This window comes from Rhinichthys klamathensis, unplaced genomic scaffold (genome assembly GCF_029890125.1).
Source record: "Rhinichthys klamathensis goyatoka isolate OS25496 unplaced genomic scaffold, OSU_Roscu_1.1 h1tg000449l_1, whole genome shotgun sequence".
Lineage (NCBI taxonomy): Eukaryota > Metazoa > Chordata > Actinopteri > Cypriniformes > Leuciscidae > Rhinichthys > Rhinichthys klamathensis.
Window position 1 is genome coordinate 500,430 of NW_026606942.1, and position 22,382 is coordinate 522,811.

The window sequence follows — 22,382 nt, forward strand, 5'->3', positions numbered from 1 at the left end:
AAAGAGCCATTATGCCACAGGTGTGCCTTAGTGAAAGAGATTTCATTCTGTTAGACAATATAAAGTGAACCAATAAATGCTCGCTTACACACACAGTGCCGAACATGAAAAGGTTTGCAACCAGGGCAATTAAATGTGTTCTGGCAATGTAGATGCATTGTCTGAGCCAACTAGCCAACTCTCTTATTTTCCCCTCGCTCATACATAGACATATGCATCTTTGAAGTCTTTTCACTGACTCAACTAGTATCAGCTGACTGATACTAAAGAGTTTGGCTTTGCCTTATTGATCACAGGTAAGGTAACCTTAAAATTCTCTTGGTGAACAAAACCAGGCCTGCAGAACAGTATATGCTTAGCAATTAGACTGGCACTAAAATGGCACTTACCGTCTTGTCCATCATCTTCAAATTTCCTTTATAATAACAGCATATTAGATAAAACTAAGGAAAGATCTGATGTAATTAACTTACAATTCACTTACTCTTTTGACCCAATGACTTAATTTAGTTTAATTATGATGACTGGAATAATGTATTATGATGACTGAATGCCACAAATTGACAGATTATTTGGCAGAAATTATGACGTAGAGTTGTACACTGAGATTTAGTTCTTAGGGTTCTGGGGTTTGTTCAAATCCCCAATTCAAAGTATGAGTACGTTTTTGAGTAATTGTTGTCAATATGTCCATATCGTATGTTTCAGTGCCCATCCATACACACAAATGTGGAAAATTTGTGGCATTAATTTACTGCCAAACATGTTGTGTATGTAACCACATATTCAACATTAAGAGAAAACTTTATTTAGGTTGCAGTCCTGGCTGAAATTCTTGGAAGTCAGGAAACCAGACCTGGATATTTTTCTTAAACTCAAGCTTCTCTTCTTCTGAGGGTTTAGATTCAGCTACTTTTAAAAGAATTACAAACTCATTATAGACAATTGGTAGTTATTTACCGCATAACAAGTGAATGCAACTACATATTCAACATTACGAGAAAACAATATCTGTTGTAGTTGCAGCTCTGGCTAAAGTTCTTACCCTTAAAGTCAGGAAACCAGACATGGAGCTTCCTCCTGAACTCCGCATTCTCCTCAGCTGATAGTTTTACTAAAAGGGCAAATGCAGAAAATGTTATTACATTTTTAAATTTAGCATATTATTCATTGGCTAAATAAAATATACGTTCACATGTTGTGAAATATCCACAGATGATCCTTATTTTTGGTGTTCCTACCATGGAAATTTGGAAACCAGTTCTTTAGTTTCTCATGAAACAGAGAACGACTGCTTTCAATGTCCCTTCCGATGTTATCCATCGCTTGATCAGTTGGGGTAGTAAAAATCCCTGTGAATGTATTTGACTTTATACTCAAATATCAACTCTATATCAATTCTCTTTTAGCTTTCAATCAACTCCTAACAGGCTACACAGAATAACAGTTTTCCACCACTTTTATACTAAGTTGTGCTACAATGACATCATAATGTGAACATTCCACAGAATCCTGCCACAAGGTGCCAACATTTCTCACAAACCTTTATGCACATTTACATTATTCAAAGCCTAGGCTACATAACTTGTTAACCAATTTCAAACTATCTAGTGCCCCCCACCTCCACACACTATATATACAAGGGACAGAGACCTTCCATTGACTTATTATTTTCTGTCCCATAAAACTAACCCCCTAAAAAGGTTCACTTAGACAACTGTTTGAGGAATACGTGCATTTTGCATAGGACTGGAAGGAGAGAGTAGGTTGAATCCGAAATCGACCTCCTATACCCTCAAATAGCATTACTTTAGCATTACTTGAGGGGACAGTAATTTGTAGTGGTGTCCGAAACCATAGTGGACTTTATTGAGTGCACTCATTCAATCCCACATTGCATCGCAATAACGAGTGTACAACTGATGTACGCGCAACGGCGATCCGAATTCGCTCACTTGTTTTCATTCACTCCTTCAAGTGAACTGTAATACTGGACTAACGTAGGGAATTGTGATTGAGGGTTTCGGGGGCGATTTTGGATTCAGCCTTAATCTTGAGTGGTCTGCTATGTGGGTGGTTGTTATCAAGAAATATCAGACCACTAAAGTATTCCAGAGAACCATGTAATATATGCTGTAGGGTGCAAGTGGTATTTTAATTTAGTGGATAATCATCCATTTCCTTTTCCAACCAACTTACAATTGGAAAACTAAACAAAACGTGCAGTAGAACAGCCAAAAACACAACTACGACTCACTCTTGTTTATTTCACTCACTCAGTAACGGTGAATATTTTTATAATGTAGGGGGTGCTTTCGGATTTTAAAGCGAAATTGCACTGGAAATTAAGTATGGTTTCTTTGCATTTTCCTATCAGTGGGCAACAATTATAAAAATGAAGTTGAAATGATGCAGGCTGATGTCTTCAGCATAAACACATACCATCCTTGGAGCTCACAGTAGGTCTGTGATTTCAAAATTAATGTTTGTAAAAAAACAGTTCCTCCATAGAGAAAAATAATGAGATATGTATGTGTTTGAATGTGTGCCTTCACGGAGTGGATCAATATACAATTTTTTAGCGAACAACAACTTAAAATTCCACTTATGTTCTAACTACAAAACTATCAAAGTACTTTTATTTGCCTGTTAAAGTTTTTAGTTGGAAATTGGTTGGGTTTGGATTAAGAGGTCTGAATTTAAATAGTAAAAATGTAACTGTAGAAACATACCTATGAATATATAAAGGATGTATACATTTTACATTTCTACAGCTGTACAATACAGCTCCATAATATCAAGTTGTACATATCTTAAGATTATGAAGGAAAATATTGGGCCACTCAGAACAATCTTAAAAGAACAGTCTTGAATTTATGAGTTCACAATAACTTGCAGTGTTTCTATGGAAACCCTCTTCAGCTAGAGAATGTCATCTGAATATCATCACATTGTTAGTAAATAGCCGGTGCTCTTCAACACTAAGTGGCCTGTTGATCAGTCAGCTGTGGTCTGGTCACAAGCATCTACTCCATGTAAATTTGCAAGACAAGGGCCCTAAAGGGTTTCTGTCAGCACAAGATCAAACAATGACAAATTCAGAAACGTGAACTGGCATATTTTGGACTTTGATCACTGAGTTCTGCATGCTCAATGTTGGTGAAACACTCCCTCTTGTGCTCAACAAGGCTAGAGCATCTCATGCTTTCTAAAGAATGTTTAGAACGGATATTTGTGGACATAAACTTGAACAAAGACCTGATAGCATCAAAATAAGACAACCGACACAAAATTATCGCAACAGGTTTATTGATCCTGCAAAGGGGAGCTTCTAAAATTCATGAACAAAAACTCCACTTTTCACCAGTGTCACGTTGTCATTGCTTTTCCATTTTCTCATTTTTTTCCCTTCAAGTTTAGTTTTTTTTTTGCTTTTTTATATATAAAAAGTTAGCATGTTTAAATTCTTTGCATATTTACCATTTACAATATGCAAGTAAAATGTCCTTTCTAATGAAATAAACACCATTGAAATCAATGATCAGTCATGGCAGAATGGCAGATACCTCTGAAACACATTCAACAAAGGTCATGCTATGATTAAATGCGCACACACACAAATACGCACACATTTTCACCTAACAAATTTGATTTGCCTGAACTAAAAGAAAAAGAACTTTTCTTTAGACCGACTCATGCACTTTCAACTGTATATGCATCCTCGACAATGCATCAAATATAATATATCTTTCAAAAATCTGCATTGTCAGGTAAAAACAATTGTTAAGTCAATACATCACACATAGTTACAGTATTTATGCCAGTGCATACTGTGGCAGGTGAAGCCATTATGATTCAGTCTGTGAAAAAAAAAAACATCAGGCACTATGAATGACTTCCTATTGCACCCTTGAAATCTTTAAAGCTCACAATACATACTTCACTTGCTTTACATACGACACATATCAGTCAGTAGGTTCCAAAACCACAGCAGATGTACAGCATTTTTTTTTCTTCGGTTTAACCTGACATCCTTTTGACCAATGAAATGTTTTGTGCAGTTTTCCCATCAAGTCTTCGATACTGCAATTCCACACGCCATGTACATCCATACAAATACACATATAAATAATGTTGGTCTTCAACAAAAGGACATTAAAAGATGACAACATGAACATGATTGTGTTTCAAGTTTAAACCTGCTGCACTTTCTTTATGCAGCCCCTTCACAGCCCTGTGGTCTCGGTTTCTCTCTAAAGTATTTCAGCCAGTCAACTCTTGAGTAGGTATAAAGCAGAGAGTTTGTGCTAATATGCAAATTATCACCAATTCATGCCATCAGCGCCCTCTACCGAGAGTCGCAATACTGAACTGTGTTATTACACTGTAATTACTATAATATTATGCATTAAGCCATTTTAGACAATGAACATTACGCTGTAGTTATTTAATTGCCTGGACTAGATGGAAAAGGCTTCTGTGAAGGTATTTGTACTTAGTAAAAGCAGATTTTCGGCACACTATAGGGGCTTGATAAAAAGCTGTACGTCATGGCCTTTAAAAAATCAGACCAAATAATAAATAAGAAATGACAATACTTCATTGTTCACCAATGTCTGGGTTACCATTAAGGTGCTATCAGTGCTCTTGCTAGCATCACAAAACTAACAAATCTTGAAATGTCACACGGATGACCAGATTCAAAAAAAAAAAAAAAGTAGTTTTTAAATTCAAACTGGAAATCATTTTGGGGCATGAATTTTCTGCTCTGTTTGTATGCTACATTTTCTCACAGCCAGCATGTGCAAATTGTCACACGACGACAAAAGCTTGTGACAATGCTGAATGAATTGTACTGTATATGTTGGTCAGACGGAGAGAAGTAGACAAAAAAAGAGGTTGTTATATCAACTGTTATAACAAAATAATCTATACAAATATCATCTTAATAACAGGCACTCGAGTTGTCGCAAGGATGATATACTGTATCAATGCAAATTTAAACAAATAAAAGGCAAAAGGGGACGACATTCACTTTTCATTGAGGCTAGTTTGTCTTGGTGGCCCATGGACCAATAGCAGGTCCTCACTGGGAGGCCCTGCGCCCTTCATCGCCATACTAGCCCCAACCATAGCTGGGTAACTGCGGTTTCTTCTCATCCCTGAGTTCAGCACTGGCAGTCCCCCGATAGGGGAGGTCACAACAGCGTGGGCTCCGAATGGCGGTCCTGGGGCCAATGTTCTGGGAGCCAGGCTAAACTTCTTTACCTTGTCCACAAGTCTCAGATTCTGCACACTGACTTCAGTCTGACTCTGTGTATCTGTTTGAGCCCTTTCGTCCGCCTCCCGCACTTCCTTTAGAATCGAGCTGGCTGGCCGTGAAGCCAGGAAGGTTTCGTAGGGGGGGTCTGAGGGGCTGTAGTCTACAGGGAGCACAGGTCTGGTGGGTTTGGACTTGCTGGGGGAGTTTGGAGGGGTGGAAGGGAGAGTGTCTGGACAGGTGTGTAAGGGGTGGGCAGTGTGTGATGAGCAGGGGTCTGGTGGAGGGGCTCGATCCGCCCGGTCCCAGCTGAGAGGGTTATAGACAGCAGCAGATATACCTCTCTCTTGTAGGAGGCGCACAAGGCCCAAAGAGGTACTGGTGGTCTTGGTTGAGTCGCGGAGGTTGGTGAAACTCTCCGCCAGGCTGAGGCGACGAGGCGTGCAGGGGGTGGACACAGGGGTTGAGCGCAGACTGCTGCTGGACATCACGCAGGTCGTCAGTGATGGACCAGACACAAGACTGAGAAAGAAACACTCGGTTAGTTTGCATTATCTGGCTGTATAAGCCACAAGGCAAACCATGCAATGGTAACTCTGTGAACACGATTAATCAAACTGAAATATTCAATCCAATTCAGGAACATTTTGCTCACTAGAAAAAATTGGTTAGTGTTTGCAACATAACTGGGACATGTACGTTTTGGATTGAGAGAGTTTAGATTTTCTTTTGTATAGAATACAGTTTATTGTGGCCCCAAAACTAAAAGCCACAATACTAAGTGAATTACGGCTGCATGATTTGGGCAGGATTTCATTAAAGCAGAATTTATTTACAGCACATATATTTACTTAATTAAATTGCGGTCTTTGCGGTTTGATTTTTGCACGAAGCCATATCCCGAATTTAGTTTTATTTTAAATAATTATGCAGCCCCAATATGAATTTCAATGCATAAAAGGACTTTAAAATATATTAAACCAATTGGTATTATACACTACTGTTCAAAAGTTTGGGGTCGGTACGATTTTAAATACTTTTAAAAGAATTCTCTTCTGCTAACCATGGCTGCGCTTATTTGATTAAAAATACAAAAAAAATCAGTTATAGTATTAAATATTATTCCAGTGTAAATCAGCTGTTTTCTGTGTGAATATATAGTAAAGTGTAATTTATTCCTGTGATCAAAGCTGAATTTTCAGCATCACCAGTGTCAGTGTCTTCAGTGTCAAATGATCCTTCACAAATCAGTATAATATGAGGATTTGATGCTCAAGAAACATTTATTATTATTATCAATGTTGAAACAGTTGTTGGTCTGTCAGTTGTACAGTTTTTTTGTTTGTTTTAGGATTCTTTGATGAATAGGAAGTTCAAAAGACTTTTGTAACATTATAAATGTCTTTACTGTCACTTTCGATCAAATTAATTATTCCTTGATAAATAAAAGTATTGATTTCTTTCCTCCAAAAAATAAAAATAAAATTCTCACTGACCCCAAACTTTTGAACGGTAGTGTATATTTTTTTGGCAAATACTCTTATCCAAAGCAACTTGCATTACTTTCAAAGTATACATTTTGATCAGTTCTTGCATTCTCTGAAAATCGAACCCATGTCCTTGGCGTTAATAGCACCTTGTTCTACTCTTTGAGCTACAGGAACGCCATTGGTCTATTTTAATATCTAATGCAATGGCATTTAGACATTATAATTTTGAAGGCTAATTCTTTTGATTATAGAGTAACAGCATGTTAACATTTTGTCCTCTCATGCACTCTGTACTTTACCATTGATTTACAGTACACACACACACACACATATACAACCATAGATTTATACACAGTTTGTATTATCAGTCACGTCATACTGCATTTAGTCTCCCACAAAAAAGGTTCTGTTGTTAGTTCAGAAACATCCTACAGGTCAGTTAGGACATTAGAGTGGTTTGTGTTTGGTTAGAGAACAGCATACTCCCATGACATAAGTTTTAATTAGGACTAGGCAGGTCATGCTATTCATCCTCACCCACAGGGGGTGCTGCTCAGTGAGTGTGCTCTAAGCCCGTCACCAGAACAACATGATAGAGAGCCGCCTCATCATCCTCGTCATATGACCTGCAGTAGAAGCCAATCACACAGCTGTACAGTATGACTGCTATAGAGACAAGCTATTTGTCAGGTGCCTTTTCTCTGGCACCCTCAATTCAGATTGCAGGTTACACTGTTGAAGATTCTGTATGCTGGATTTATACTGGATCTTTTATGGAAAACCTGAATGATTTCAATAAATGTAAAGTTTATTGAAACAAGTCCCAAATTTTGGTAAAAGGGTTACAATTAGGGTTACAATTCGATTTGATTAGATTTCGATTCACAAGCGCTTGATTTGATTTGATTATTATCCTCAACTGGTTTGATTCCACATCGATTCATTTGTGTATATATATATATATCAGGTACAGTACACATCAATTTTTCTCATGTTAAAAAAAGAAAAAAACGACTAAAGCTGTAAACTATACAGGGAATCCTGTCAGTTGGTATAATATTAATGGTTCAAATTAACAACAGAAACCAAACGAACACATTTAAGTACTATTTTTTTTATTATATGTATTAATCAACACTAAATAAAAACTGATTTGTACACGTTTAAAATGTACACAACATTTAAAAGGCACATAAGGCAGTTTTTAACAAAAATAGCTTTATAATAATTATTTAATGATATAATTATGTTCTCGGGCTGGAATTGATCCAGTAAAACCTGCGCTTGCGCCGCAGTTCAGAGAATCGGATCTGTCGGATTCACAACACGCAAATTCATCCACTTCTACCGAAATACATAAAAGTAAGTGGAAGAAGAACAGAGTAAACGTTATAGTTACCTACACAATGTGTATCTGATATGAATAAAACACAGTGTCAATTTATAATTAAATGTATTGTTATTGCCGCGTCCAAAGACATGTATTGTTTTGCTAGTACTTATGTGTATTTAAATGTCTGAAACCTAAATTAAACCTTATGTGGTTGAAAACACTGAATAGTTGAATAGAGCGTCCGTCTCTGGCTAAGCGCCAGCCAAAGCGCGAAAGCACATTGAATTTAGCAGTTGTTCACGTGATGCACTGAACGTTCTAATCACACCGGTGTGATCATACGCTCCAGGGACCAGCCTAGACTGATCGCACCGGTGTGATCTTACGCTCCAGGGACCAGCCTAGACTGATCGCACCGGTGTGATCATACGCTCCAGGGACCAGCCTAGACTGATCGCACCGGTGTGATCTTACGCTCCAGGGACCAGCCTAGACTGATCGCACCGGTGTGATCTTACGCTCCAGGGACCAGCCTAGACTGATCGCACCGGTCTGATCATACGCTCCAGGGACCAGCCTAGACTGATCGCACCGGTCTGATCATACGCTCCAGGGACCAGCCTAGACTGATCGCACCGGTGTGATCTTACGCTCCAGGGACCAGCCTAGACTGATCGCACCGGTGTGATCTTACGCTCCAGGGACCAGCCTAGACTGATCGCACCGGTCTGATCATACGCTCCAGGGACCAGCCTAGACTGATCGCACCGGTCTGATCATACGCTCCAGGGACCAGCCTAGACTGATCGCACCGGTGTGATCTTATGCTCCAGGGACCAGCCTAGACTGATCGCACCGGTGTGATCATACGCTCCAGGGACCAGCCTAGACTGATCGCACCGGTGTGATCTTACGCTCCAGGGACCAGCCTAGACTGATCGCACCGGTGTGATCTTACGCTCCAGAAACCAGCCAAGACTGATCGCACCGGTGTGATCATACGCTCCAGGGACCAGCCTAGACTGATCGCACCGGTGTGATCTTACGCTCCAGGGACCAGCCTAGACTGATCGCACCGGTGTGATCATACGCTCCAGGGACCAGCCTAGACTGATCGCACCGGTGTGATCATACGCTCCAGGGATCAGCCTAGACTGATCGCACCGGTGTGATCTTACGCTCCAGGGACCAGCCTAGACTGATCGCACCGGTGTGATCTTACGCTCCAGGGACCAGCCTAGACTGATCGCACCGGTCTGATCATACGCTCCAGGGACCAGCCTAGACTGATCGCACCGGTCTGATCATACGCTCCAGGGACCAGCCTAGACTGATCGCACCGGTGTGATCTTACGCTCCAGGGACCAGCCTAGACTGATCGCACCGGTGTGATCTTACGCTCCAGGGACCAGCCTAGACTGATCGCACCGGTCTGATCATACGCTCCAGGGACCAGCCTAGACTGATCGCACCGGTCTGATCATACGCTCCAGGGACCAGCCTAGACTGATCGCACCGGTGTGATCTTACGCTCCAGGGACCAGCCTAGACTGATCGCACCGGTGTGATCTTACGCTCCAGGGACCAGCCTAGACTGATCACACCGGTGTGATCTTACGCTCCAGAAACCAGCCAAGACTGATCGCACCGGTGTGATCATACGCTCCAGGGACCAGCCTAGACTGATCGCACCGGTGTGATCTTACGCTCCAGGGACCAGCCTAGACTGATCGCACCGGTGTGATCATACACTCCAGGGACCAGCCTAGACTGATCGCACCGGTGTGATCATACGCTCCAGGGATCAGCCTAGACTGATCGCACCGGTGTGATCTTACGCTCCAGGGACCAGCCTAGACTGATCGCACCGGTGTGATCTTACGCTCCAGGGACCAGCCTAGACTGATCGCACCGGTGTGATCATACACTCCAGGGACCAGCCTAGACTGATCGCACCGGTGTGATCATACGCTCCAGGGATCAGCCTAGACTGATCGCACCGGTGTGATCTTACGCTCCAGGGACCAGCCTAGACTGATCGCACCGGTGTGATCTTACGCTCCAGGGACCAGCCTAGACTGATCGCACCGGTGTGATCTTAAGCTCCAGGGACCAGCCTAGACTGATCGCACCGGTGTGATCTTACGCTCCAGGGACCAGCCTAGACTGATCGCACCGGTGTGATCATACGCTCCAGGGACCAGCCTAGACTGATCGCACCGGTGTGATCATACACTCCAGGGACCAGCCTAGACTGATCGCACCGGTGTGATCATACGCTCCAGGGACCAGCCTAGACTGATCGCACCGGTGTGATCTTACGCTCCAGGGACCAGCCTAGACTGATCGCACCGGTGTGATCGTACACTCCAGGGACCAGCCTAGACTGATTGCACCGGTGTGATCGTACACTCCAGGGACCAGCCTAGACTGATCGCACCGGTGTGATCATACGCTCCAGGGACCAGCCTAGACTGATCGCACCGGTGTGATCTTACGCTCCAGGGACCAGCCTAGACTGATCGCACCGGTGTGATCGTACACTCCAGGGACCAGCCTAGACTGATTGCACCGGTGTGATCGTACACTCCAGGGACCAGCCTAGACTGATCGCACCGGTGTGATCATACGCTCCAGGGACCAGCCTAGACTGATCGCACCGGTGTGATCATACGCTCCAGGGACCAGCCTAGACTGATCGCACCAGTGTGATCATACGCTCCAGGGACCAGCCTAGACTGATCGCACCGGTGTGATCATACGCTCCAGGGACCAGCCTAGACTGACCGCACTGGTGTGATCATACGCGTCAAAGGGTTAATGACGTCACCAATGACTAGTTGACGTAGACTCAACTTTAATCACATAAATGTTGACTTAAAAAATTTGAAGTCGTTCAATATACTGTGTATAAAAGGGCTGAGGAAGCCTCTGGAGCTGAAATTCAAATATGGTAATGGGCGCTTCGACACGCGCTGCAAGCGGTCGACCAATTACAACAGACTGGGCCGTCTGGCCAATCAGAGCAGAGTAGGCTCACGGAAAGGAGGGGTTTAGAGAGACTGGATCCTCGAACAAACCAGTTTCCGACTCTTTGAGGAACTGAGGTGATGTGGAATGTGTATTATGAGAAAATTGGATGCATGTACACCTATTGTAGGAGATCTCCAAAACAAAATTAGGAACCTTTAAAATAGCATAATAGGGGCACTTTAAGGGTACTGCCCAGTGACACGCTGTTGTACATATTTATGGCAGTGTATTTGTTAAAAGTGTCTGATATTATCTATGAACCAATAGTTGCTACGAGGGTATAATGAAAAGACCACACTGTATTTACCTGGGTGTGACTCTGGTGAGTTCATCTGTAGGGTGCAGAATCCTGCAGGTGGTGAAGGTGTACGTGGAGCTGGTGTGAGACATACATTTACCAGGAAAATGCACTGGGGAGAGCAAGAGAGGAGAGACAAACATCAGTACACACAACACCACAAACAAACACAGAGATGGAATTAAAACTGCTTCAGGATCTGAGGAGACCTAATGCAATCTAATGTGGTATACTGCAAAAATGTGTCAGCAGAATTTGATTTGTTAAATTTCCTTACAAATCATGAGTTTGTGGTGGTATGATTCATCCTGATGCAGTTTTAAATAGATTCACACAGCAGGAGAGAAAAGTGGGAAAGAGGAACGATCAAACGGTGAAGTCCATAATTATCAGCTGGCATTATTTGTCAATAATTCTCTGCAGAAAGAACAATTGTCATTAAAGGGATAGTTCACCCTAAAAAAACTAAAAAACTAAATCACAAAACAAAACAAAACCAATATACACAGCATGTATGTCAGCACGGTGTATAATTCTCCAGATAAACTGGGGCTGTCGGAGTATGTGTGTGTGTCTGACAAGCTTGACTCTGAAAGCATGTGGAGTGTGTTTGTGTAGCTACATGTGGTGTCAATGTGACCTCTGTCCAGTGTCCAGAGTCTCTTCACTCACATGACTGCGACTCACACCTCCCCGTTTTTAATAGAACTCTGTAACATTATCCTTTAAAGACACTCAGAACTCTAGCTGGATGTTACATGCTGGGGACTGTTGGGACTGTGTGATGTGTGCTAAAGGCATGTGTATGTGTTCTGCAGTTAAGTATTAAACATCACACTCTGTGCCCTCGGGCTGGACGCCTGCCTAAATCTCACATACAGGTTTACCAGGGGACAAGTGGACTTGCATGCGTGTGTGTGGAGAGAGTGAATAAATAAATGTTGTTTCCCCACCACCAGGCATTAAACTTTCTGACACAGCGTTCTGGTAATGCAGGTTAGAAAAGAGATTTAGCTGAGAAGGGTTTTTAAGATACTGGAAATTTAACGAGTGCTGAAAATGAGAATCAAGTCTAGAAACACACACTTATTATTATTAGACTCATATTCATACGTATCTTAAAGTAGACCTATGATTTAATTAATAATAATTGAATTATAAAACATTTATATTTTACCATGGCAGTATATGTTATACTATCTTTTATTGATAATAATAATCATAATAATTAAGGCTGTAAATATATAATATATGTGTATATATACACATACACACATATTTACAAACTTCTATGTTAGATGCGATTAGTAATAGAAATTAGTCGATTTGACAGCACTACTACTTCTACTACTAATAATTATAATAGTGTCAAGACATGATGAGAATCCCTCTTTGAACAATGAGCATTACAAACTCAAATGTTGACATTACTGTAGTAATACTAATGGGGGCAGGGATTTTTTAATAGTAATCAAATGTCACAATAATAAAAACATAATAAAATGTTTTCACTTTTGAATTAGGGGTAAATATGACCCAAAGGTAACCCCTGGCATGCAGGTGATAAAGAAATGTGGTACTGCTGGTGGTATTTTATTTATCATAGATACTTAAATATTTAAAGTATTTCAACTAATACTTGATGTATTCTAGAGTTTCCATAGACTGATTTCTCATTTTTCAGCGCAAGGATCAAGAGAGATGACAGGTAGAACGACAGTAAAATGTTTTAAAAAATTGACTATACTCAAAAGAACAGGGCAGCTGTCTTCATGGGTGAGGTAGTGGTTGGTGTGCAGTGGGTGTGTGGAGAGAACCAGCTCATCCTATAGACCCTCACAGGCACAATACAACTGGGGCTTATGGGTACTCCACTGGGGCTTCGGTCTGTTTTATAGAGAGGCTTTTTGATCCCACCCCCCTAAAGCCTGTCCGGAGGGTTAGTGAGGTTATGAGGGTCCCTCACCAGATGAGACCTCTTCCTCTCCAGCCTCCATTCGGTCTAGCCCCACTCCAGGGGTCCCTCCATTTTCTCTGAGCTGCTCTTCCTGGTTGTCAGGATTGTTGGCACGAGGTCGTCGCAAAGCAGGCGAGCAAGGCATAGAGCCCAGGCAAGAGGTAGAGACGGCGGATTGGGAATGCTGTCCTGACTCATCTTCCTCCAGGTCGGTGAATTGGTACACCTCCTCCAGGTCCAGCTCCAGCGTTCGGAAGCCCTTGGTCACGACGCCGGGCCGTGTGTCCAGGATGCCGCCCAGGTGTGGCTGCGCGAGCTGCTGCCATGCGTGCAGAGTGGCCGAACCTGAGGAACGGAGGAAACAAGAGCACAGATCAGATACAAACTACAACAAATGCCACATAACACACAAAATATATATTGAGATCATGAACGCAAGGTGGCATTCAGGAAGTGTGACATGAGATACATAAGAGCGATTGGACAATAATTTCAGATCGGTCTGATTGATTTAAAAGTAGCATCCATTGTAGTCCAAGAGAAAAGAGGCAGCATGAGATTGCTTGCCTCAGAAATGTATATAAAAATAAGAAAGTAATATTGGATGATCATTGAGCATGTGTCATATAAATAAGCTGATTAAATGGCTAGTCCAGGAGAGTTTTAAGCAAACCTCTGTGATACCAAGTGTGAAAACCAATTGGTTGCAATGCTGAGAACTTTTAAAATTTTAAAATAGATATATTGTAGAGGCAACGAGATGTGGAGATTTACTGTATATTTAACAGCAGTCGTGATCACAGTTATATATTCTTTCAAAAAATTTACTTGTTGAGTCATTTTAATTGCTTTCTGATTATAGTTCTGATTACAATACATATGCTATTTCTATACTCGATTTAATATGTGCCCTGTAAAACAGCTCTTAAGGTTTACACAGAGCTAAATTTCATGACATGCTAACTATGGACAGCCTAAAGCAAGAAAAGAAAGAGAAAAAGGAGGAGGGGGAAATTAAAGTTGTGTTTATTGGAAAGGTATAAACACATTAAAAGACAAAAAGGTAAGAAAAGGAATTCAAACATCCAAACTGAAAACTGACAAGAGAGACAGTAGGGGTAAACAATGGCGAACACAATGGGGAAAACAGGGGCTCAAGTCAAATACGATTCCTCAGGAGCTAATCTGTCAGATTTCTTGTTAGTACCTTTGAAACATGTTTAAATATGTAAAGAAAATCAGAAGAAAACAGAGGAATCGCTCAAGAAAATGCTTTAGAGTTTTCTGTAATTCCTAAGCTTTACTTTTGGGCAGGCAATGTCAGACTGCTTAGCTCTATTAGCTATAACCAGCAGGGGGCGCTAGAGATGTAATTATAAGATCACCACAGTAGCTGTATAATCATGCTGTGATTAAGTTTAAATAACATGACAAACTACAATCAGCTGTAGCTCTGTTATATACAACTAAATGCATTCAAACACCTCTTTGTTGGCATAAAACTGAAAAGATCCACCGAAAACGAGAAGGGAAAGATATACAATCAACTTTGTTTTTGGGTTTCTTTGTAAACGAGCAACACCAATTTAAAATGTGTCTTTTAAAATATGTACCATAAAGTGCATTGTGGGTAGTTTTTCAGTTTGCTGACTCAGTATTCACTCTCTCTATACAATGGTAAGTGGGATGTGTCTAAGGCCTTGACAACTGCATTTATAAACGGGAGCAAATCCTCTAATGATCCATGTGTGTGCTGAACACAACTCCCTCCCGAAATGAGTGATTGAAGGTAACCATAGCAACGCGTTTGGCATCAACGCTATTTTTGACCAAAGTAATATTATAACGACCAAAGACTCGCTATGTTCTAAAAGTGTTGACATGTCCACTTATTATAAGCGTTTTGGGCATGGCTCATAAAGCTATCAAAGTTATGGATTTATTAAACTGGGAAGGTGCAAAATGAATGGTTATATATTCAATTTGAAGGATTTTGATTTATTTTGGCTTACAATGTGCTTGTTCTTGTTTGCTGTTATATCTAACAAGATCTGGCAACACAAAAGAGTTATGGCTTATACCTCTTTTCCTGTTTTTTGTTTGTTTTTTGCACCATACATGCAGAAGAGAGACTTATGTGCATTTAAATACATCATTAACAACTAGTTGTTCAGTTCAGCACAATGCATAGAATTTGTGTAAGTGGGTCATTCCTACAGTGGATTTTGGACTGAGCAGGTTTGTTGAAAACATTTTTAATATTCGATTATTTTTCAGTCTTGTCAGAGGGAGAAAATGTCTGTCTATCATAAAAAAAAAACACACTGGGGTCAATCTCAGGCTAGTATAACCTAATAACCATGATCAAATATTAACGTTTCACATTCTATGGAACTTGTTCAGCCCGTTACATTACATATTTACAATGCAATGTGTAACAGGGTGGACGTTTTAAGCTAATAAAGGCCATTACTCGCCAAGAAAGAGCATGCAAGCAGAAGATTACCATTTAGAAAGAATTTTAAAAGATATATAAAATATATTAAAAAAACGTTTTCATGTCCAGTATAAATTGACACAACAGGGTGAACATGCTATGTTTTATGCTATTAGATAAGTCAGCTATAAATGAGGAAAAGAGTGAAAAGTGTATACGCTTCAGATTTTAAAGGGTAAATCGCAACAATATAACAGGGTGGACTGGAGTTTGAGGGACATAAACTCAGGTAATGGTTTAACACAGCTTAAAGATATGCATCACAATAAATTGTATTGTATGTCAAAGAGAATACGTGCACATAGTAATTCTTAAAATTCTTCAAAAAGTTTAGAAAACATGTTTTGGGACATGGGAATTTGCAGTGTTTCAAATTATTTAAGTTATTCTTGGGTACTAATCATTATGAAGTTGTGTTAATTGTTTCATGGGAACACAAAATCCACCAAACTGTAGGAATGACCCAAATTGTAACAACTCTTACAATTATGTGTCCTTGCCACTCCCATAAATGACTGAACTCAGAACAGTACAGAACAGGATAAAGCACTAAAAGGTGAACTGACAACCAAATTGAACTGCAGTGTGTGCGTGGCCTATATCTCAAACCAGCAGCGAGGCTGTGTGTGTCTGAAAAAGAAGGAGTGTTGTGTAGACAGATCCTCAGCACTGTGGTGCATTAATGCCCACAGAGCATCAAACAGTGAGAGGGTGAAAGGCCTGGCTTTGGCTCGGTCACCTTCCAGAGGCTTGACGATCTGGAGTTTCTCGGGCAGGTATGATCGGGCGCTGTAGATGGAGTAAACCGAGTGCAGGGTGCCCAGAGACATGATGCTTTCTGCCGGAGTAAGAGGACCGCCGTCTTCACTGCCACTACCAACATCTCTGTCCTCGTACAATTCGCTTTTCTCTACTGCCAGGGCGTTAAGTTTACGCTCGCGCTCCTCCTCAAAGAAACGCCGCTCGCTCAGGTAGTTGTCCCGTCGAAGGGAAAGGCGACGCAGTGCCGCCTGCAGGTCCTGGGAGCCGGGTGTGCCAGGCGTGCCAGGCTTTCTGTTGGAGTCATTAGAGCTGGAACAAATATTACAGGAGAAATAACCTCAATACAATGTGGTCCAATGTCAATTAATCTCATAATAAATAAAAGTTCCAAAGGTTGTTATTTTTTGGCTTTTTTTTCTGTGGTTTTAGCCATAGAAGAATCATTTTGGGATCCCCTAATCTAAAGAACCGTTTTTCCACACTTAAAAACCTTTTGTGCAATGAAAATATTCCATGAATGTTAAAGGTTCTTCATGGAACCATAGGAGCCAATTAGGAACCTTTATTTTTAAGAGTGTAATGAAAAACCCCACACACACACATTATTATTTACCTAAATGGAACAACTTCTATTGTTTTAATATAAATAGAATCAATCTTTTTTTTTAATCAATACTGATAATTATTGATAAATAGCTGATAATTATTTTCAAGTTACAGTATACTGGCAATATATAATGTAAATTATATTTATAATTTAATATAATATAATTATATTTTGACACCATTTAATACTTTTTTAAAACTTAAGTTACACTAATGTCAACTTTTAAGTGCTAAGAGTGAATTTTGGGGTCACAATATTATAACATACAGTATAAAAAAAACCTGATATTTATTTTGAGATTTACTAAATATTACATTGAACAGTGTTATTAAATTATTAGTGTTTTCAAAGATGAATCAATAACCAACATAGTAGTTATAGTTACTACAGAGAAACCCATAGACTAACCTAAACCTTAAATTAAAAGTAACTTATATGACAACAACAAAATACAGTAAAAACAGTAAAATTGTGAAATATTATCAGCATAATTAAGTCTTTAGTGTCACATGATCCTTCAGAAATCAATCTTATCTGCTGATCTGGTGCTCAATTATCAATTATTAAATCTATTCCAAACGTTTTACCGGTATTGTATATACTCAACAAAAGGTCAAATGTTTGGGGTCAGTACGTTTTTTTTTTTTTTAGGAAGTTAATATTTTTATTTATCAAGGATGCAGTAAATTGATAAAAAGGACTTCTAAGATTCTATTTCAGATACATTAAATGCTGTTCTAATATTTGTAATATTTCTCAATATTTCTGCTTTTACTATATTTTTGATCAAATAAATGTAGCATTGATGAGCATAAGACACTTCTTTTTAAAAAACATTAAAAAATCTTACTGACACCAACCTTTTGAACTATAGTATATATATATATATATATATATATATATATATATATATCACACACACATACTATATATAAAGATGTCCCTGAATGTCCACAAATTGTTTTTGCCAGATTTCGCTCACATATGGGGACAGATCTGCCCCAAACTATAGTTAAGTAAACACGCACAACACATTTCTATCATATGCTTCAAAAACGTTTGGTGGAAAATCGTGTTTGATGCTCTTACCCATCTTGAGGTGAGTGGGTTTCCAGAAGCATACTGTTAGTGCGGTTGTCCATTTCAACCCCGTCCCCTCCGTACATGCTCGATCGGGGCGTGCTCAGACAACTAGAACGCCTGGAGTTTATACAGGACGTCCGATTGGACCCTGGGATGTTCATAGGGGACGGGCCCATGGAGCGTTGCCGAACCGTCTGGTTGATGTTACGCACCGTCTCGAAGACACGTTTTGGGTGCAACCTGAAAAAAAAAAAAGTGAAGACAATCACTTTTTCCCATTTAAGCAGATTAGACGCCTTACAATGTCACCCTTGGAGGATTTGAAACTACAAACTAAGCGAAACTGATGAAAATGTTACAGGAAAACATTTTAAACATACGGTACAATGATTTGTATTTGAAATATACAAATATATATTTTATATTCATCTAAATTTGACTCAGCATGCAAATCCATAACTTAATATGAGACATACAGGCAGGACACAGGAAATGACACACAAACATACCTTTGTTCCTCTACGTCTGGATCAGACATCTCAATCTCTTTCCTCATGGTGCCTTCAATTTCAGCAGCTAAAGAGTCCTGTTACACACAGCACAAACACACCGTTAGCCAGGGGAATACAAGTGATAGTGTATGTATTTTTCATTATTTGGGTATTTATTTTTTAGAATGTTCAAATATTTATAGTCAGACAAAGACTCACAAACGCATACTAGTGTCCTGCTTACTGTGTAGGACACACTGTATACTGACCACTAAGTACTATGTGGAACAGTATGCTGTACAACAATACATTTAAAAGTAATATGCTTCGGGGATGTAACATGACCTCATCTCCATGTGTAGTCTTATAATCTTGTAAATAAAAATTATTATTTGTATTTTTATGTATATATATATATATACAGTATATGCTTAATTTCACAATAAGTGTGCAATTAATCGTGATTAATCGCACACTTTTCGTGAAATTAAGCATAAACCATTTATCTTGTTTAACACGTTTATTTTGTCATCATTTGTTATATCCAGTAATGGTAAACCAGGTGATTCTCACAAAACGATTTTCTGCAAGCTTTTAGGTCTTTTTAAAAAGGGACACTTGGACCTCCACCAAATAACCAAGTTATATAAGGATTCCATATAATTTACAAATTTACGCACACCAAAGCACCCATAAAAAAAAAACCTTACTGATAAAAACTTTTCAGAATTCACAGTGTATAGTATGTGTACAGTGCAACGGCCAAGAACCTCTTTATAGTTTAGACAAGTCAAGCTCCAATCCCGAACCAGCTGCAAACCTAAACCAACTGCCTTGATATGACTGGATATACCTATTACAGTACACTGATCCATTCAGAATTACTAAACAGAGCAACATACACATGACAAATCAAAACATTACCCTGAATGTGTGTGGAAACAAAGTTAATGTATTGAAATGTGTCTGTGCATAAATACAATGTTCGATCAGTACATCGAGAGCGCACATACATGGTTTGTTTCCGCATCAATATAACGGACTCACGCGTGCTTACTGTACAAGTACGTCAACGCAATCATCTTTACCTTAATTACAATCCTCATCCATCAAAACTTTACAAGCGAGACGTTGGTTTGCCTTATCCAGCCGAGAAACGAAATTTGCCTATCATCTGGCCATGCAGCGGTGGGATGTTTTGACGTTCCGTTCAGTCTGTATTTCACACAGTGTGATGCGTGAGGACTCGCGCTTCAGAAACAATCACAGAATATGACAGAGCTCGGGTTAAAGGGTTAGAATAGAAATGTCCACCAATCAGGGTTACAGGTGCTTGAGCCATTGTAGATGCTCAGTGTGATAAACTCCTGACTTCTAAGATCATCTAACTGCGTGACGTGATGCAATTTCACACGCTTCAGTATTTTATTTTCGTTCAGTAAATTATTTTAACGCGTTAAGCATTTTGAATGAATTGCATCCGGTAACATTGACAAATAAATATACGTGGGGAGCAGTATATTAGGCTGCTGTCACTTTAAGACCTGACGCACGGATTCATGATACTGTTACACATGCGTCTTTCTCAACTGTATACGTTCACTTAAAACATATCTGACTGTGTTTACGTGAATACTCGCCAAGACCGGCATTTTGACATTTTATTTTGTGTGTATTTAATAATAATAATAATAATTCATTACATTTATATAGCGCTTTTCTAGGTACTCAACCACCACCAATGTGCAGCATCCACCTGGATGATACGACGGCAGCCATATTGCGCCAGAACGCCCACCACACACCAGCTTACTGGTGGACAAGAGACAGAGTGATGAAGTCAATCAGTAAATATGAGGATGATTAGGAGGCCATGATGGACAGAGGCAAATGGGCAAATTTTTTGGGGATTTTTAATGACCATTGAGAGTCAGTACCTCGGTTTAACGTCTCATCCGAAGGACGGTGCTCTTTGACAGTATAGTGTCCCAGTCACTATACTGAGGCGTTAGGACCCACACAGACCACAGGGTGAGCGCCCCCTACTGGCCTCACTAACACCTCTTCCAGCAGAAACCTGCTTTCCCAAGAGGTCTCCCATCCAGATACTGACCAGGCTCAGCCCTGCTTAGCTTCAGTGGGCAACCAGTCTTGGGCTACAGGGTGATATGGCTGCTGGCTATTTGACTGTTTAAGCGAAATAAGTAGCGAAAAAGAACTCAAAGCAACTTTAAATGAGCACGGGAAAATTATGCACAATACGTGGAATCCCAAGCCGAAATTCAAGCCCTGTAACACCAACAAAGTGTAACACAAACGAGTGAGTGAGGGGAGGCGGGTTTGTGTGTCAACTCGCTGTCAGAGAGATGGGAGAACGAGAAAGCGCAGCTGGTCTCGTGAATCTATTCTACGGGAAATGAGTATTGGAAGCGTTTCAGGTATTTCAGTATCGATATGTTTCGAAAAATGGATATGTGAAAGAATACAAATTTTAATAAAATAACAATGTTCTTTTTTCTTGTTTTCCGTTTCTCACCATGGGGAAGAGGCCGAGAGAGTGGAATCGCCGCGGTGTACTGAGAGGCAGCGTTTTATTTCTGAAGTTCTTCAGTTCCTCCTGAGCTTCATGGAGCATCTCCATACACTCAGCATACTTATCCTCCAGCTCCCTCAGCTAGAGAAAGAAACAGATAAAGAGACTTATAGCAGGTAAAAACAGCACTAAAAATAATTTAATCAGTGTTCATCATGGATTCAATTCAAATCTAATAATTCACACCTATTTTTTTTATAATTACTGTTAAATGGTAATGTTTTAGTTGAATTACAGTTTGCGAATATGCTGGTAGAGATGTGTTACTTTGGTACACATTGTGTGTTTGCATGTTACCTCTGCTGTTAGTGCTCTTTGGGCGTCTTTAGCAGCTCCCAGATGCTGTGTGAGCTCTTCATTTTCTACTGCATACTGAAAAATAACAAACATTTCACATGAATAAGTGTGCTGCTTATAACTGACAGTACAAGCTAAATGAAATGAGATCCAATTAGAAACTTTTATAGAAAACAAGATTACATTTCATTAATACATTTCATATTATGTATAAACACAGAACACAATAAACACAGAACACAATAGCTTAAATTACACTAAAGAAAGCGTTTCCAGTTAATAAAAAAATAAAAAAATCAATAATAAATTATCATTCTATAAAATAATATTAAAATAATATTAATATTATTATGGTAGTAATATATATTTTTTCATCTGTCTGCTGTAATCCATCTCTTTATATATTTTTCCTCTTTCAGAAAAATTTGGAAAATGTGAAACCGCAATGGTGTTTTTTTTCTTTTTTTCTTTTCTTTTATATTTGAAGCAAATGGGAACACAAAAATAATATTTTGCTATGAATCTCTATAGAGTGCAACAATTAGGTTCTGGAAGTAAAAGGTTGTTCATCTTTGGTATTTGCTTTTGCTGAAGCCGTAAGCCCGCATTAATTCAGCTTATTTTTTAAATAATTTTGTTTAACATTGAAATTTCAGGTGAAAAACTACATTACCCATGATG

At 39.7% G+C, this 22,382-nt stretch overlaps 1 protein-coding gene across 5 annotated transcripts in view; it reads right to left on the reverse strand.

The window, feature by feature from the left end:
• Positions 1-4,895: 4,895 nt before the first annotated feature.
• trak1a (trafficking protein, kinesin binding 1a) overlaps positions 4,896-22,382 on the reverse strand; it is a 60,566-nt gene continuing 43,079 nt past the window's right edge. For 4 of the 5 annotated variants that reach the window (XM_056236497.1, XM_056236494.1, XM_056236495.1 and 1 more), the window contains 8 exons: positions 21,702-21,776; positions 21,348-21,485; positions 18,830-18,906; positions 18,327-18,560; positions 16,608-16,939; positions 13,381-13,716; positions 11,424-11,526; positions 4,896-5,782 (listed from right to left, as the gene is read on the reverse strand). In XM_056236497.1, the coding sequence (XP_056092472.1) occupies positions 5,032-5,782; positions 11,424-11,526; positions 13,381-13,716; positions 16,608-16,939; positions 18,327-18,560; positions 18,830-18,906; positions 21,348-21,485; positions 21,702-21,776 (2,046 nt within the window). In that variant the 3' untranslated portion in view covers positions 4,896-5,031. Of the gene's footprint in view, positions 5,783-7,287; positions 7,377-11,423; positions 11,527-13,380; positions 13,717-16,607; positions 16,940-18,326; positions 18,561-18,829; positions 18,907-21,347; positions 21,486-21,701; positions 21,777-22,382 lie in introns of all 5 variants that reach the window. The other variant, XM_056236498.1, reaches the window with a different exon arrangement.